This window comes from Lissotriton helveticus, chromosome 12 (genome assembly GCF_964261635.1).
Source record: "Lissotriton helveticus chromosome 12, aLisHel1.1, whole genome shotgun sequence".
Lineage (NCBI taxonomy): Eukaryota > Metazoa > Chordata > Amphibia > Caudata > Salamandridae > Lissotriton > Lissotriton helveticus.
Window position 1 is genome coordinate 893,906,143 of NC_136073.1, and position 17,356 is coordinate 893,923,498.

Here is a 17,356-nt window from a genome sequence, read left to right on the forward strand (position 1 = left end):
GAACAGAGCCAGCGCTCTCCGCAGTGGTGCTACACTAGTAGTGAACAGAGCCAGCGCTCTCTGCAGTGGTGCTACACTAGTAGTGAACAGAGCCAGCGCTCTCTGCTCTGCTGCTACACTAGTAGTGAACAGAGCCAGCGCTCTCTGCAGTGGTGCTACACTAGTAGTGAACAGAGCCAGCGCTCTCTGCAGTGGTGCTACACTAGTAGTGAACAGAGCCAGCGCTCTCTGCAGTGGTGCTACACTAGGAGTGAACAGAGCCAGCGCTCTCTGCAGTGGTGCTACACTAGGAGTGAACAGAGCCAGCGCTCTCCGCAGTGGTGCTACACTAGTAGTGAACAGAGCCAGTGCTCACTGCAGTGGTGCTACACTAGTAGTGAACAGAGCCAGCGCTCTCCGCAGTGGTGCTACACTAGTAGTGGACAGAGCCAGCGCTCTCTGCAGTGGTGCTACGCTAGTTGTGAACAGAGTCAGCGCTCTCTGCAGTGGTGCTACACTAGTAGTGAACAGAGCCAGCGCTCTCCGCAGTGGTGCTACACTAGTAGTGATCTGAGCCAGCGCTCTCTGCAATGGTGCTACACTAGTAGTGAACAGAGCCCGCGCTCTCCACAGTGGTGCTACACTAGTAGTGAACAGAGCCAGCAGTTGCTGCAGCGCCTTCACACTAATAGTGAACAGAGCCAGCGCTCTCCGCAGTGGTGCTACACTAGTAGTGAACAGAGCAGTGCTCACTGCAGTGGTGCTACACTAGTAGTGAACAGAGCCAGCGCTCTCTGCAGTGGTGCTACACTAGAAGTGAACAGTGCCAGCACTCTCTGCAGTGCCGCTACACTAGTAGTGAACAGAGCCAGCAGTTGCTGCAGCGCCTTCACACTAATAGTGAACAGAGCCAGCGCTCTCCGCAGTGGTGCTACACTAGTAGTGAACAGAGCCAGCGCTCTCTGCAGTAGTGCTACACTAGTAGTGAACAGAGCCAGCAGTTGCTGCAGCGCCTTCACACTAATAGTGAACAGAGCCAGCGCTCTCCGCAGTGGTGCTACACTAGTAGTGAACAGAGCAAGCGCTCTCTGCAGTGGTGCTACACTAGTAGTGAACAGAGCCAGCGCTCTCTGCTCTGCTGCTACACTAGTAGTGAACAGAGCCAGCGCTCTCTGCAGTGGTGCTACACTAGTAGTGAACAGAGCCAGCGCTCTCTGCAGTGGTGCTACACTAGTAGTGAACAGAGCCAGCACTCTCTGCAGTGGTGCTACACTAGGAGTGAACAGAGCCAGCGCTCTCTGCAGTGGTGCTACACTAGTAGTGATCTGAGCCAGCGCTCTCTGCAGTGGTGCTACACTAGGAGTGAACAGAGCCAGCGCTCTCCGCAGTGGTGCTACACTAGTAGTGAACAGAGCCAGCAGTTGCTGCAGCGCCTTCACACTAATAGTGAACAGAGCCCGCGCTCTCCACAGTGGTGCTACACTAGTAGTGAACAGAGCCAGCAGTTGCTGCAGCGCCTTCACACTAATAGTGAACAGAGTCAACACTTCTTAGGCGGGCTCCTTGGCACAGAGGGCCCTGGCAGCCATTCCGGCACCCACTCTCCCACCCTCCCCCTGCCCGGGTGCCAGCCTCCCCTCTGTGCCGCTGCCAGTGGTGGGTGAGGGCGGCCAGGCTGGGGACAGAGGGCCCTTGTCCTGCTGTCCAGTGCCCGGAGGGTCCCTCGGAGCGGGGCTGAGCCGTCGCCATCCGCACTAACAATAACATTAACAGGACCTTCTTGTATCCGACTCTCTACGGCAGAGCCTCCTCTGTGACAGGGCACACGGCGCCCCTGGGGGCCCCAGGGCCACTGAGCTGCAGGGCACACGCAGGTCTGAGCAGCAGGCGCATCGACCCCAGAACTATCTACCTGGGACTGGATACTGCGTAAGATATCCGCATCACCCCCAGAGCCTTCTGAGGATTTGCAGCGTAGCACGCGTATTTCACGCGTATTTCGTATGCACGTGCTAACCTTAGGAGCTGTCGCACTAGGATTGGAAACTGCCCGGCAGGGCAAACACGGATCTCTGCAGCAGGTGCATCGACCATGTGAGCTGCCTCACTGGGACTGCAAGCTGTGATTGGCAGGATACACAGACGCCTCTGGAGCAGCCATCAACCCCCTGAGTTATCTGACTGCGAGTGGAAGCTGTGATTGGCAGGTTACACAGACACCTCTGGAGCATATTATCAACCTCCTGAGTTATATTTCTGGGAGTGGAGATTGAGTCCTGTGGGTGAAGCAGAGATCTCTGCAGCTGGTGCATTACCCGAGTGAGCTATCTTCCTGGGCTGGCAGACTTGTGCCCTGGGGGTGCATTACCCACTGCGCTACTTCACCCGCTCCAGGTGGCATCTTAGAGTACCCTCCAGGTGCCAGGTTTACATTTGTTGCCTGCAGGGGGCACAGTCTAGGCGCTTGGGTGTGGGCGCTATGTCTGGGCACGGCGTGTCTGTGAAGAGCATGGTGAGCACCTTCGAGACCCGGAAGGACCCTCCCCCCTGCGGCTGCCACTCGCCGCTGGCTGCCCGCCGGTGCGGGTCCAGGGGCAGCTCCCCGGCCCGGGCACCGGGGGGCACAGCGGGGCGTCCTGGCAGCGAGAGCCCCCGGAGACGCGCCAAGAAGACCGCCTTCAGGAGCACCACGGACAAGAACCTGCGCTCCATGCTCCTGGTATTCCACAGGTGAGAGGGGTGGGCACCCCGGGCACCGGGGAGAGAGTGAGAACAGGGGCCCTGAGGTGGGCACCCTTGCACTGGGGGTGGTGGCACCATGGAGAGAGTGAGAACAGGGTCCTGAGGTGGGCACCCTGGCACTGGGAGGGTGACGTGAGGTAGAGAGTGAGAAGAGCGGTCCTGAGGTGGGCACCCTGGCACTGGGGGTGGAGGCATGAGTGAGAGAGTGAGAACAGGGGTCCTGAAGTGGCACGCTGGCACTGGGGGGGGGGGGTGGCACGAGGGAGAGAGTGAGAACAGGGGTCCTGAGGTGGCACCCCGGGCACTGGGGGTGGTCAAATGAGGGACAGTGAGAACAGGGGCCCTGAGGTGGACACCCCTGGCACTGGGGGTGGTGGAATGAGGGAGAGGGTAAGAACAGGGGTCCTGAGGTGGGCACACTGGGCACAAGGGGGGTGGCACGAGGGAGAGAGTGAGAACAGGGGTCCCGAGGTGGGCACACTGGGGACTGGGGATGGTGGCACGAGGGAGAGAGTGAGAAGAGGTGGGCAAGGTGGATAGTGGCACGAGGGAGAGTAAGAACAGGGGTCCTGAGGTGGGCACCCTGGCACTGGGGGTGGTGGCATGGAGTAAAGAAGGGGCCTTGGAGTACAGCTGTGGGCACACTGGCCCCTGGGGTGGAGGCATGGAGTGTGGAAAGGGGCCCCGGAGTACCGCTGTGGGCACACTGGGTCATACTGGTGGCATATGTTAAGGCCGACCACTTGTATTCTGACGCATTATCGCCTTTTAAACCTGGCACTGCCGGTTCTTCAGAGATGAGCGTCCTTTTCAAGGTGGTTTTAGCTCCTTTGTTTGAAGATGTCGCTGCTGCATTTTGAAGGCGGGGGGGGGGGGCTGCTTTTAAATAAGTTATAACTCATTTTGAATTCGGCGTTGACCTCCACTTTGAGAGAGTGGTCGCATGTTGAAGCCGTGGCAGTGGTGCAGCATTACCGGCACTCTGAGGGTGTAATAAAACACTCTGAGGCGGGTGTGATCTGCCTTTGGAAAGTTGTTACATTTTGAAGGCTGCGGTACCTGCTCTTCCAAGAGTTGATACGTTTTTATGGTTTTATTGCCTGCATTTAACAATGTTACAACAACATTTTGAAGGGGACATTAGTTGCATTTTGGCTGTAACAGACCTTGGAAGGCGGTAGTACTTGCATTTTAAATGTAATGTAACAAATGTTGGATGTCGGTAATACCTGCATTTCGGATGTAACAGACATAGGAAGGCGGTGTTACCTGAATTTTGAACGCGATGTAACAGAGGTTGGGGACCGTATTACCTGCATTATGATGATGATGACATGGAGCTTAGTAGGCGCTCGAATGCCTGGGCGTCTTGGCGCTGGCGTGTGTAAGTGAAGAGCTGAGACTAAGCTGGCTTTACTTGGGTGTAAACAGCCGAGTTTTCAGAGCTTTCCTGAAAAGTAATAGATTGGGTTGTAGTCTCAAAGCCACTGACAGTTTGTTCCATAGTTTTGCTGCACAACTGGACAAGGACCCCCCCCCCCCCCATTTGGCTCTTCGAAACTTGGGGGTACAGATCAGGCCAAGGCCGGCAGATCAGGGGTTTCGTGAAGGTGTGTAAAGCCTGAACCTCTCCTGGCTGTCATCGGAGCCCCCTCCATAACGTGCCTTGTGCACCAAACAGAGCGCCTTGAATTCTATCCGCTGCTGTATAGGGAGCCGTGTAATGCCCTTATGCCCTGTGACGTTCAATGGTCCTTGGGAAGGTTTAAGAGTAGTCGTGCTGCGGCATTCTGTAACGATTGCAGTTTTTTTAATCTGGGTTTTATCGATACCCAAGAACAGCGTGTTACAGTAATCCAATTTGGACAGAAAGAGGGCAGCCATTACCGTCTTCTGTAGTTTGGGAGGGATAAAAGGAAAGATCTTACGAAGGGTCTTTAAGAGAAAGAAACTGGCAGACGTTTGTTTTGGCTTGCTTCGTTCAGCTCGTAAGGTTCTCCCCCTTCTTCCCCCTCCCTCAAAGAAACTTTTGATTCAGGGTCCGATCCTCTCAAGGTTGGACTTCAGCAACGCCTTATACCTGGGCGCTCCTGAAGCGACTATCAATAAGCTACAATACATACAGAATTCTGCAGCTAGGCTGCTAAAAGGTACTCGAGCAAGGTCATCAGCAAAACCAGCCCTTAGAATGCTGCACTGGTTGCCTGTCCGCGAGAGGATAACGTTTGAATCCCTCTGTATTGCTCACAAATCATTACAAGGCAAGGGCCCCCCTATTTTGAAGGACTTAGTGCTCCCCTACAAAGCTAATAGGCCCCTTCGCTCAGACCATGAATGTCGAACCAAACTCCACAGAGCGAAAAGGGTGCGATCAGGTGGACGGCGGTTTTCCATCAATGCAGCAACCTTGTGGAATTCTTTACCACTCAAGCTCCGAGCTGAACCTAATCTTCTTCGTTTTCGCAAGCTCCTAAAAACTTTTCTGTTCCCTCAGGGCCTTTGATTCCACTTTCTGTTTTCAGTAGTCTGGGTTCTGCAGCGCTGGGACGCCCCAGGGTAACCACGCGCTCTATAAATCCGCATCCAATCCAATTCAGACGTTAGACTATTGGCCTGCGCCGACAGATTAAGCTTGTCATCAAAGATGACTCCAAGATTCCTGACCTTCCCGACGGGGCGGGGACATTCGCCCGCCTCAGACGGCCACCAGGAATTGTTCCGCAATGACTTCCCATTGCCACACTCTATCACTTCGGTTTTTTCTGTATTGACCTTCAAGAAACATAGGCTCGTCCAGTTCATGATGACCTTCAGACAGATATAGAAGCTAGCAGCTGAGACCTCAGGCTCGCCCGACAAAGATATCACCAACTGTGAGTCATCAGCGTAGGACACAAACGTGAAACCATGTTTCCCGACGAGTCTTGCCAGTGGCGTCACATAGATGTTGAATAACGTCGGGGACAGAGCCGATCCCTGTGGGACACCACAGGGCAGATCGAAACTGTCAGATTGTAAACCGTCCCAGCTCAGACTCTGTTTCCTGTCCTCTAAAAAAGAGGAGAGGAGTGCCAGGGCCAACTCCCCAATTCCTACCTCCCGCAGCCGCCGCACCAACACCGTATGATTCACGGTGTTGAATGCGACCGACAAATCCAGGAGAACGAGAATAGCCCTGCCCCCCATCCACCACTCTCAGGACCCCCTCTGTGGCCGCAATCAGAGCAGACTCAGTGGAGTGTCATGGTCGCAAACCATGCTGCGTAGGATCTAGTAACCTGCTGGTGTCTAGATAGCTGGTCAGTGTCTTATTGACCCACTTTTCAAGGATCTTGGCTGCAAAGGGTAGGCCAGCGATCGGGCGATAGTTTTTACAGTCAATGGGGCCTAACGTTGTCTTCTTCAGGACTGGCCTAATACACGCTGTCTTCCAGGCCGCAGGGTAGATCCCAGATGCCAGATATTGATTGATCAGGGGGGTAAGTGTCTCACTGATCTTCTGGGCGGCCAAGTGCGTAATAGCGGGGGGGGCAAGGGTCATTAGGTGACCCAGATTTTATCGCTTGAAGGAGGTTAATTACTTCGTCTGCCAAAAGTGGTTTAAAACATGTTAACTTACCTCCACCACAGAGGATGATTGATTGTTATTTGCCATGATGTTCGACGAATTGGCAAGATTATTCTATGTCACTTGCACCTTATTCTGAAAGAAGGTAGCAAGCTGATTACAAAATGCCTGGTCTAAACATATTAGCCTGCTGTGGTTTAGCTAAAAATGTAACCAATTAAAAAAGTTCTTTGGCTGAGTTTCCTGCCTCTTGAATCTTTGCCGTAAAATATGCCTGTTTTGCTTCAAGAATAGCCTCCTTGTACTGTTTCAGAGCCCCGTTGTATGCGTGTTTGCTCTCCTTGCTATAATCGACTCCCCAGAGGCGCTCAAATCTTCTACATTCCACCTTTAAACATTTAAGTTCAGGGCCATACCAAGGTGTTGTCAGCGGGCGCCTTTTAGCCATTCCCGTTTTTTCTGGGGCAACATAATTGGCCGCCCGCTGAATCCACTCATTAAACTGGGAAGTTGCCACTTCGTTGTCACTATCTAGTGTCGGAGGAGAGCGATTGAGAGCAACTTCTAAATCCCTACCCTTTATCTTATTCCAACTTAAGAACGTAACCCTAGATGCTTTAACCCCATGGCTGCAGGGTGTTTTCCCCCCGCTGTGCGGGGGGGAAGGGGGCCGCGCACGGCGCCACTGTGCTGTTGACGTCCTCAGCCCGTCATGAGGCACAGCGGAGCTGCCCTCGTGACGAGCTGAGCCCGTCACACCACACCCGTTGTTCGAACGTTCAGCACAGCGGGGTAATTATCCCCGCGTGCGAACGTTCCAACGGCTGTGACGAGATCAGCTCATCATGAGGGCAGCTCAACCGTCCCTCATGACGAGCTGAGCTCGTCAACAGCACACAAGGGGTTAAAAGGGGGGCGCTTTTTAGGTGCCCTCACCTTGGCCTCAAAGTAAACTGCCTTATGGTCAGTCCAGGAGACTGACTCAACTCTGGCCAATGTAATATCAGGGTTATTAGAGAAAAGCCCGTCCAGAGTGTGTCCCGCCCGATGTGTCGGCTCGGACACTACCTGGCTGAGGCCGTATGCCGCCAGATGATCTCAGTATTTTGTACTGAGCTCCAGATGTTAGTTAAAATCCCTGAGTATTGTTAAAAATTCAGGGGCATATTACCAAGGAATAGCGATATTTATCGCTAAATAGGCTTAGCACATTATTTTTTAACGCTGCCTATCGCTGGATATGTTAGCGGAGAAAAAATGCTATTAGCAACGTTTTTCTCCATTGTGCTAAAATATCCAGCGATAGCGGCGAAATGCGTGAATATCGCTGAGAATACAGCGATATTCACGCATTAGCGACGAAATGCTCTTAGCCATGTTATCCACCTCCCATTGGATAACATGGCTAGGAACTGGTCTGGGCAGGTGTTAGTATTTGGAGATATTCACGCTTAGCGCAAATATTTCCATCGCTACGCCTGCCTTGCTAATAGGCGATAGCGACGTTAGCAACTGCTTTCAGTCGCTAACTGGTTGGGTACGCCCACTTTGCATGACATTAGCGATAAACATCGCTGACATGCAAAGCGGGCCCCAAACCGCTCGCTATTGCCTAAAAGCTGTCGCTAACATCAGTTAGCGACAGCTTACTAATAGGGCGATGAAATTATCGCCGTTTATTGGCCGAAAACGGCCGCTAAAGCGGCGATAATTGCCTATCGCCCTGCTTGATAATATGCCCCCCAGAGTCTATGCATTTCTCCAAAAAGGACAGGAGAACCTGTGAAAAAGCAGCTCTGGGACCCGGCGGCCGATACACCAGTAGGCCCTGAAACTGGAAAGTATCGTTGAGCCTAACGCAGAAACGCAATGCTTCTGCCGGAGGGACCGCCACTGCTTCAGCTTGAATCGTCAAATAGTCTTTATACATGATTGCTATGCCCCCACCCCTTATTCTCGTGCCTGTCTTGGTTCTATAGTGCATCATGGGCAATGTTCCAATCTGGAACTGAGGTGTCACCCGTCCACGTCTCCCTCAAGAAGACTAGGTCCGGATTGTGGGACTGCAATAACATTTCTAATTCATATTTGTGTTTTACAACAGAGCATGTGTTAAGAAGTAGGCAATGAATGCACATTTTGAAAGTGATGTAACAGAAGTTGGAAGGCGGTAGTACCTTCATTTTGAATGTAACAGAAGTTGGAAGGCGGTAGTAACAGAAGTTGGAAGGCGGTAGTACCTTCATTTTGAATGTATCAGAAGTTGGAAGGCAGTAGTACCTTCATTTTGAATGTAACAGAAGTTGGAAGGCGGTAGTACCTTCATTTTGAATGTAACAGAAGTTGGAAGGCGGTAGTAACAGAAGTTGGAAGGCGGTAGTACCTTCATTTTGAATGTAACAGAAGTTGGAAGGCGGTAGTAACAGAAGTTGGAAGGCGGTAGTACCTTCATTTTGAATGTATCAGAAGTTGGAAGGCAGTAGTACCTTCATTTTGAATGTAACAGAAGTTGGAAGGCGGTAGTACCTTCATTTTGAATGTAACAGAAGTTGGAAGGTGGTAGTAACAGAAGTTGGAAGGCAGTAGTACCTTCATTTTGAATGTAACAGAAGTTGGAAGGCAGTAGTACCTTCATTTTGAATGTAACAGAAGTTGGAAGGCGGTAGTAACAGAAGTTGGAAGGCGGTAGTACCTTCATTTTGAATGTAACAGAAGTTGGAAGGCGGTAGTAACAGAAGTTGGAAGGCAGTAGTACCTTCATTTTGAATGTATCAGAAGTTGGAAGGCGGTAGTCTCTACATTTTGAATGTGATGTAACAAGTTGGAAGGCGGTAGTTCCTACATTTTAAATGTAATGTAACAAAAGTTCGAAGTCAGTAATACCTGCATTTTGGATGTAACAGACATTGGAAAGCGATGTTACCTGTCTTTTGAATGTGATGTAACAGAAGTTGGAAGGCGGTAGTACCTTCATTTTGAATGTAACAGAAGTTGGAAGGCGGTAGTAACAGAAGTTGGAAGGCGGTAATACCTGCATTTTGGATGTAACAAACATTGGAAGGCGGTAGTACCTACATTTTGGATGTAACAAACATTGGAAGGCGGTAGTACCTACATTTTGGATGTAACAAACATTGGAAGGCGGTAGTACCTACATTTTGGATGTGACAGACATTGGAAGGCGGTAGTACCTACATTTTGGATGTAACAAACATTGGAAGGCGGTAGTACCTTAATTTTGGATGTAACAGACATTGGAAGGCGGTAATACCAGCATATTGAAAGTGATATCACTGAAGTTGGAAGTCGTTAGCACCTGCCTTGTGAATGTGATGTAACATAAGTTGGAAGGCGGTATACCTGCATTTTAAATATGTTACAGCAATACTTTGAAAGTGATATAACTTGCATTTTAGAGCAGCATTTCGAAGGTGTCTTTACCTCCCTTCTGGACCTATTATCCATAATCTGCTGAAAGATCATTTTCCTTCTTTTCGAGATGCTATAAAACATTTTGCGGCTGGTGTTGCCAACAGAACAAAGGCGCTATCAAATTTTGAAGGTGGTATTTTCTTTATTTTGAACCTTTTATACAAAATATTTGGTAGTTAGCAATACCTCTAGTTCGAAGGCATTGTAACATTTTGAAGGAAGAAGTCGCCACATTATGGGGCCTTAAAGAAGCATTTTGAGGTGATTAATGCCTGTACTTTGAACGTAGCTGTCTATAGCTTAAAATACTTAAACCTATAGCTATAAACTGGGCTGATATAACTACATTTCATGGGCCTGTGCCTTTGTTTCTAAAGTGTTATGCACAACGCATTGTATGTTACACATGGCGTGTTGTGGTATTTTATGCCATATCACGTTCAGAAGTGGGCAAAACCCTGCCTGGGGGGTGAAATGCAGAACATGTCACCCTGTGTTTTTAGCCTGTGGGGGCAGAGTTGCTGCTGATGCGGGGGCCATGGGCAGATAAAAAACAAAGCAAAGTCACAGGGGCTTTTAGAAGCACTGTGAGTGTCCATAGTAACTACCGTGAGTTGAACACAAGGGTTTCTTCCATGGGCAGAGTAACACTAAGCAGACATTGTTTCTCTACTCCACTCTAATTAATAAAACCTCACACACTTTTGGTAAAGCAACACGCAACTCTAGCTTTACACGCTGAAGAGCATATAGTTATCTCACAAAAGTGAAATTGTAAATATAGCAAGCAGTGAGAGAGGTGATGATTTTGGGGTCCCCCCTAACCTAGGGAGAGGACCAAGCTGATGCCTTGAACATAAAGAGCTCATCATGCTGAACGATTCTGTGGTTCTTCTACCAAAGGGATCTGGGTGCAGGAGCTAACTCCGCTACACGGTGGAGTCGGTGTTCCCAACGGAACGTGGAGTTGGTACAACTCAGCTAGCGGAGCGGAGTTTACTGCCCACTGCTATTTGCAATTAAATTGGAGTAGTAGAGATTGTTGTAGGTAAAGGGCCACCTATTGAGTCACACCTCCCTTGCCAGGATAAAGTAATTAAACAAAGCCACACACTCCACCCACCCTCTGGTCTGGGGCCTCGGGCCAGGCTTCACCTGGAGGCACTTTGGCAAGTCCAGGCTTTAAGGAGCTATGGGCGCCATCTCAGAGATTCATTGGTGATGTAAAACGTCACCCAAAGTCAAGTGGGGTTCTGGGGTGTTGAACCCCACTGGTTTGCTTCCAGTGGGGCCACACCTTCACTTACAGCCACTGTCGGCTGGATTCAAGCCCAGCAGGGGGCAGAGCCTTTCATGCCCAGGCAGTGACCAGGAGGTACTAACCGGTGGTAGGCCGAGGCCGCTGTACCCACAAGAGCGTGGATACTGAGGGGCGTGGGGGGAGGGGCTGCGTCTGTGTGCAAGAGATACTCCCACTAATGGTTATGTCTCTTTCTCTCTTCCCTTCTCACTGACCCTCTTGTCTTCCCACTCACTGACTGTACCATCTCCCCTCCTTTCTTTCCTCTCCCCCTCACCTCTCTACCTTCCCTCTCTCCTTCCACTCCCCTCATTCCATCTCTCTCCCACCTCTATCTTGCTTCCGCTTCCTCCTCTCACCCTCCTCCTCTCCTGCTTTCTTTTCCTGTTCTTCATCTGTTCCTTCTCTCCATGCTCACTCTTTTCTCCCTCACTTCCCTCTCTTCCTGACCATCATTTCCTCTACAATTGAACTCCTTCCTTCTTCCTCCTCACGCCCTCGCACCTCACTCTCTTCTCCTTTCATTCAATTTCTCTTCTGTTTCTCTTCTCCTCTCCTCCTCTCTCCTTCTTCGCTTTTTTTCTCACCTCACCTCCTCTCATACTGCTCCTCCCTGCCCCCTCTCACCCAACCTCATCTGTCCCTTCATGTGCCCTCTCCTTCCCAACCCGCCCTGCTCCTCCCCCCCCCCCCCCCGTGCAGTGGTTCCAGCAGCAGCATGGTGGCAATCGACAACAAGATCGAGCAGGCCATGGTAAGTTCATCACTCCGGAACCATTGTATTTTTTTTAAATTTGTATTTATATCTCCGGCTGTATTTATCCATGTTTATTTTAGGCTTATTTTATCTGTATTTATCCACATTTATTTTGGGTTTTGTTAAACTGGTCTATTTCCACATCTATACACCCTATAAAGGTGCAGGCATGCTTGAACGCCTGATGGGTTTCAATGATATGAACGGGAACATCCTTTACAACGCAACTTTTACAACGATGTGCCTTTACGATGCAACCATTACAACGCAACTTTTACAACGACTTGCGCTGGGGGGCGCTCTAGGATAGGGAATAGTTTCCAACACCTTCCCTACTATCCACGGGGACTGGAGTTGGAATAGTAAATTATACTATTCACTATCCAGCGCCCCCCAACGCAAGTCGTTGCAACAACTTGCGTTGTAAAACTTGCGTCGTAAAGGCATGCGTTGTAATAGCATGCGTTGTAACGTCATACATCCGTATGAACACCCACCGATGATAAATCAATGCACTAATATGAAAACATGAACATGTTAGTATCAAGGTTTTGCATATCTACCGCTGTTAGAGCCTCTTTATTAAAATCACTGTCCTGTTTTTTAACCCTTTACCAGACAATCTGTACAGTGTTTGGCCTGGCAGTCATGACTGGCAGCATTTGGAATCACTCAAAAAATAATCAGATTTCTGCTTTTATCCGCATTTAAAAATAAATACAGACAGAAAAATAAATGGTTTTCTGAATGTATTTATGTGTGAAAATCAGTAAAAATGGAAAACCAGGAGCCAAATTCACATCATATATGCACCGATCTGTGTTCCGGCCCCTTCATTCCCTCACCACATCCTGCACCGCTTCCGGGGGAGAGGGGTGGGCTTAGAAATCTCACAGGAGCCCCTTCTGTATCATTGGTACTTTTTAGGTCTGGCTCCTTGACTTCAATACAATCCTCTTTTGTTGTTGTGCACCCCTCCCCCCCCCCCTTCCCCCACACATAGTCCAGAGTGCACATTTACTCTTCTAAATCCTGAAAGGTTTTGGGGAAAGTAAAAAAATTCCCCGAGTATTTTAAGAAAGGATGTGGCCTAACAGCTAGAGCGGTCGATCTCAAATCTGGGGACAAGTCTCGGCAATGACGCTCAACATCCTGTGATTCTGGGTAAATCACGTAATCTCCCTGTGCCTATCAAAAATGAAAGTGTCCTCGTGTAACGCAACTGGTGCTCATGTAAAGTGCTCTGATACCGGATATCTTCGGGTCTAGTTTGCGCTACATAAACTGGGGGGGAAAAAAACAGTTAAAAAATGATTGACTGGAATGCAGGCTGAGGGTGAAGTCAAAACATAAAGCCAGGATACCTTCTTGCTACCTAACCTGTATTTGACATAGAAACAAAAACAGGACTTAATTGAAGGCAAGCAAGCTCTCAGTGTAGACAGCCGTTTGTTTGTTTAATTTGTCTTGTTTTAATGTGCTCACATTGCATGCATTAACCCAGACCTATTGTCAGGGCTTTAAGTGGGCCGGGTCTCACCGGTGCTGAGCACTGGCAGTTTTTTAAAGGGGGGCCTCGAAACACGCAGCCAGGGCTTACTCCAGGAGGTGGCAAAGGGATTGGAACTCGCATGATGCAGCAATCACACGTCATCAGCTCTGCGTCTAGCTGTATGTTTTAGAAGGCCCTGGGGCAGGGCTTTAAGTGGGCCGGGTCTCACTTGTGCTGAGCACCGGCAGTTTTTATAGGAGGCCTCAAAACGGGTCTTTATTGGGCTCTGTTTTATGCCTTGTACAGGCGGTCCGTTTTTTCCAGACTTCAGTGACAGCGGCACATCGATGTGCGCTGCTTACACTGCTCACTTCTCACTAGTGGAGAAGTTATAGCATGACGTCATACCAGGTGAGCGTTGTAGGGGACGGGAAATCCTTTAAAGAGTCATTTTCTCTCTGGATTTGCCTTCTGTCTTTGAAACTCAGGAGCAGCAACATTGTCCTGGTGTCACCAGCACTGTAAGTGGAAGCTTTTTCAATATTATATACAAGCCATAGTTGCTGCTTATTTATCTTATATTGACAAAGCAAATGGTCCTGACTTTTTGTAGGTATGATGTGACTTGTATCATATATTTGGATGCTGTCACAGAAACAGCAAAATACAAGTCGGGCAGCACATTATGCTAAGCACAGATTTTTAGCTTATGTGTTTAAGCCACGCCCTTAATTACATTGGCCCCGCCCCTTTGAGAGACCACCCAGTTTTTTCATCCAACCTAAAGCCCCTCTTGCCTTTGCTATAGCTTGTAGTCTGTATTCTGTCTTATCCGTGTGTGCTTCTGTCAAGGCTGATAGCTGCCACTTGGTGTCAGTGTTGCACAAGAATCTGCCTGTATTAGAACAAACGACTGGTCTGATGATTATTAATGCCTTTGAAGAGGAAGAACAAAATGAGAGACCCTTTTAAATTTCAGTAGGTTCACTCCAGAAGGGTGACCAGAATTTTACAGCCAAAAAACCGGACATTTCCCCAAAGTAGAAGAAGGACTACAATGTTATTTCAACCGAGTGTAAAGAATGACAGCGCTCCTTAGCAGACAATCACAGAAGAGGCAGTAAGAACATATAGGGTAGCATAATATTTTAGAAATTCATTATCAATATCTTTTTGGATAATGCAATTTTTTCATTGGAGCCATGAATTGAATTTATTTGTGCATTATCTTTTTTAATACGTAAATACTTGGTTAAAAGCCTACCAGATCTGTTAGCATTAAAACAAAATATTGGCCTTAGAGTCAGAGAGATGTATACCAGCTCTTTTACTTAAAATTGAGCTAAAGTTGTTGTAGTTCTGTTTTATATCTTATAATGGATCATATACATGGTTGAAATCACCTTCAACTATAAGTGGACATTACCCAACTTGAGAACTTCAGTGGTTAAAATGGACCAAAAATTAGGATCATCACCTATTGGTTACATACATTAAGTAAAAACATAACTGTATCCTGGATTTTAACGTTCACTATAACATATCCACCTTCTGCATCCCAGGATTTACTTAAGATTTGACAAAGTAACCTTTTTTGTGAACAAAATAGCAACACCATTTTTGTATCCATAGCAGGAGAAGATATAATAGAATCAACCCACTTTTTTTCATAAAATCCAAAACCTTGTCTTCAATATGAGTTTGTTGTATGAAGCAAATATCTGCTTTATAACTACCTAAATAATCTAAACTTTTTGAATGTTTTACAGGATGTCGTAGACCTTTGACATTCAAGGAAACTATTTTAATATTATGAATGTTGGCTAATAGTATAGAAGGAAAAATACCACAAAGAAGAAGAGATAAAGTTTGAAGCAAAAGAAGAAAAATAGTAGCTCTAGAGAAGGACGAAAGGGAAACAAAAAGGAGAATAAAGAGACATACGAAGATAAAAAAAAGACAACAGTTCAAGATTAATAACAATATTGAAACACACACATGCTTTGCAAGCATGACTGAACCATTGGAGCACTGTGAGGAAAAAAGACATTAATTTAGCCAGAAAAAATAATGTATTAATATTCAAGTAGCAGACTCATGTGCATCCACAGAAAGCTGCGAATGCTGATCCAGAAATATTCGTAGGTCTTCAGAGTGCTGGAAGGATTTCGAAAAACTATCTTTCCAGATTTGCATTCTGGAAGGAACAAAAAGACCATATTTAAATTCAAGACTTCGTAATCGTGGATGAATGGCAGTGAATTCCTTGCGAGTCTTAACAGTTTCGTTAGCAAAGTCTTGGTGAATAAAAATGTTATTACTATTTACCATTGAGAAGGAATTTCTCGTGTTGCTTTCTTTATCAAGACTAAATGATGGTGACGTGAAACCTTGAAGCTCATTTTTCTCGGTTTAGTGTGGTGTGTATTACGATGAGAAGGAATCCTATGAGCTTTATCTACTTCAAACTTCTCAGGAATTTTGATGCGTAAAAGACCAGGTATGAGATTATCAAAATATAACCTGCAATCATTACCTTCTACGTCTTCTGGTAAATTAAAAATATGCAGGTTATACTTTCTGTTACGATTTTCTAAATCAAGAAGAAGAGCAGACATAGGAGATCTTTTAGCCACAAGTGGTGAAAAAGCATCAATTTTAACTTTACTGTCTTGAATTTTAATTGCGTTGTCAGATATTTTCATTGACATACTAGCCGTATCTTTCCACAAGTTTTTAATCTCTGCCGCAATAGTATCAGTGCTAGAGCAAATTGCCTGAACGTCATCAACTAACAAAATCAAAGAAGGCTCACTAGATTCTACCACTTTAGATTTAACCGGAGGAGAAATATTTTGTTTCCTTTTATTATGTTGAGGTTGTACATTTTTGTTCTCCATCTCACTTAAAATAAAGTTAAGCAGCCAGATAGAGACAATATGTGGGAAAGAGTTAATAATGAAGAGAAAGTAAAGGCTGGTGCAGCAGCTAAAACCAACTGTGGGAGTGACTAGGCCGAAGCCTCGCCCTTTCCGGAGCAATACTCCGCCCCCCTGACTGGAGTGCTGGGCAGTACCTTGGTGAAGAGATCGATGCAGCAACAGGAAGGGAGAAGAACAGCTTCCTCCACTCAGCGAGGCTGGAAAATCTCCACAGCGGTTAGTGAAAGTCGTAGAACATTATGGCCAGTAATTCTAAGGACACCAGAGCTCTAAGACACCAAAACTAGAGCCCTAAGGACACCAAAACTAGAGCCCTAAGGACACCTGAACTAGAGCCCCAAGGACACCGGAACTAGAGCCCAAAGGACACCGGAACTAGAGCCCTAAGGACACCGGAACTAGAGCCCTAAGGACACCAGAACTAGAGCCCTAAGGACACCGGAAGTAAAGCCCTAAGGACACCGGAACTAGAGCCCTAAGAGCACCGGAACTAGAGCCCTAAGAGCACCGGAACTAGAGCCCTAAGGACACCGGAACTAGAGCCCTAAGGACACCGGAACTAGAGCCCTAAGGACACCGGAACTAGAGCCCTAAGGACACCGGAACTAGAGCCCTAAGGACACCGGAACTAGAGCCCTAAGGACACCGGAACTAGAGCCCTAACGACCCTGGAACTAGAGCCCTAAGGACACCAGAACTAGAGCCCTAAGAACACCGGAACTAGAGCCCTATGGACACCGGAACTAGAGCCCTAAGAACACCGGAACTAGAGCCCTAAGGACACCAGAACTAGAGCCCTAAGGACACTGGAACTAGAGCCCTATGGACACCGGAACTAGAGCCCTAAGAACACCGGAACTAGAGCCCTATGGACACCGGAACTAGAGCCCTAAGAACACCGGAACTAGAGCCCTAAGGACACCAGAACTAGAGCCCTAAGGACACCGGAACTAGAGCCCTATGGACACCGGAACTAGAGCCCTATTGTGGTGTTGGGTTCAAATCAGGCCTACATACTCTGCTAAACTCTCGAACACCTTAGTATAGAAGTTGGCACGGACACTGGAAAAGGTAAAAGACAAGTTTATTAAGACCCCATGGGGTGGTGATACATTCCTACAGCACCCTTCGGCAATGTAAGAAG

The 17,356-nt window shown here is 48.0% G+C and overlaps 1 protein-coding gene across 1 annotated transcript in view; it reads left to right on the top strand.

Moving 5' to 3' along the window:
- TSC22D4 (TSC22 domain family member 4) overlaps positions 1-17,356 on the top strand; it is a 263,765-nt gene that overhangs the window by 224,659 nt on the left and 21,750 nt on the right. The window contains exon 3 of the mRNA XM_078671400.1: positions 11,724-11,775. Coding sequence (XP_078527526.1) covers positions 11,724-11,775 — 52 coding nt within the window. The remainder of the gene's footprint in view (positions 1-11,723; positions 11,776-17,356) is intronic.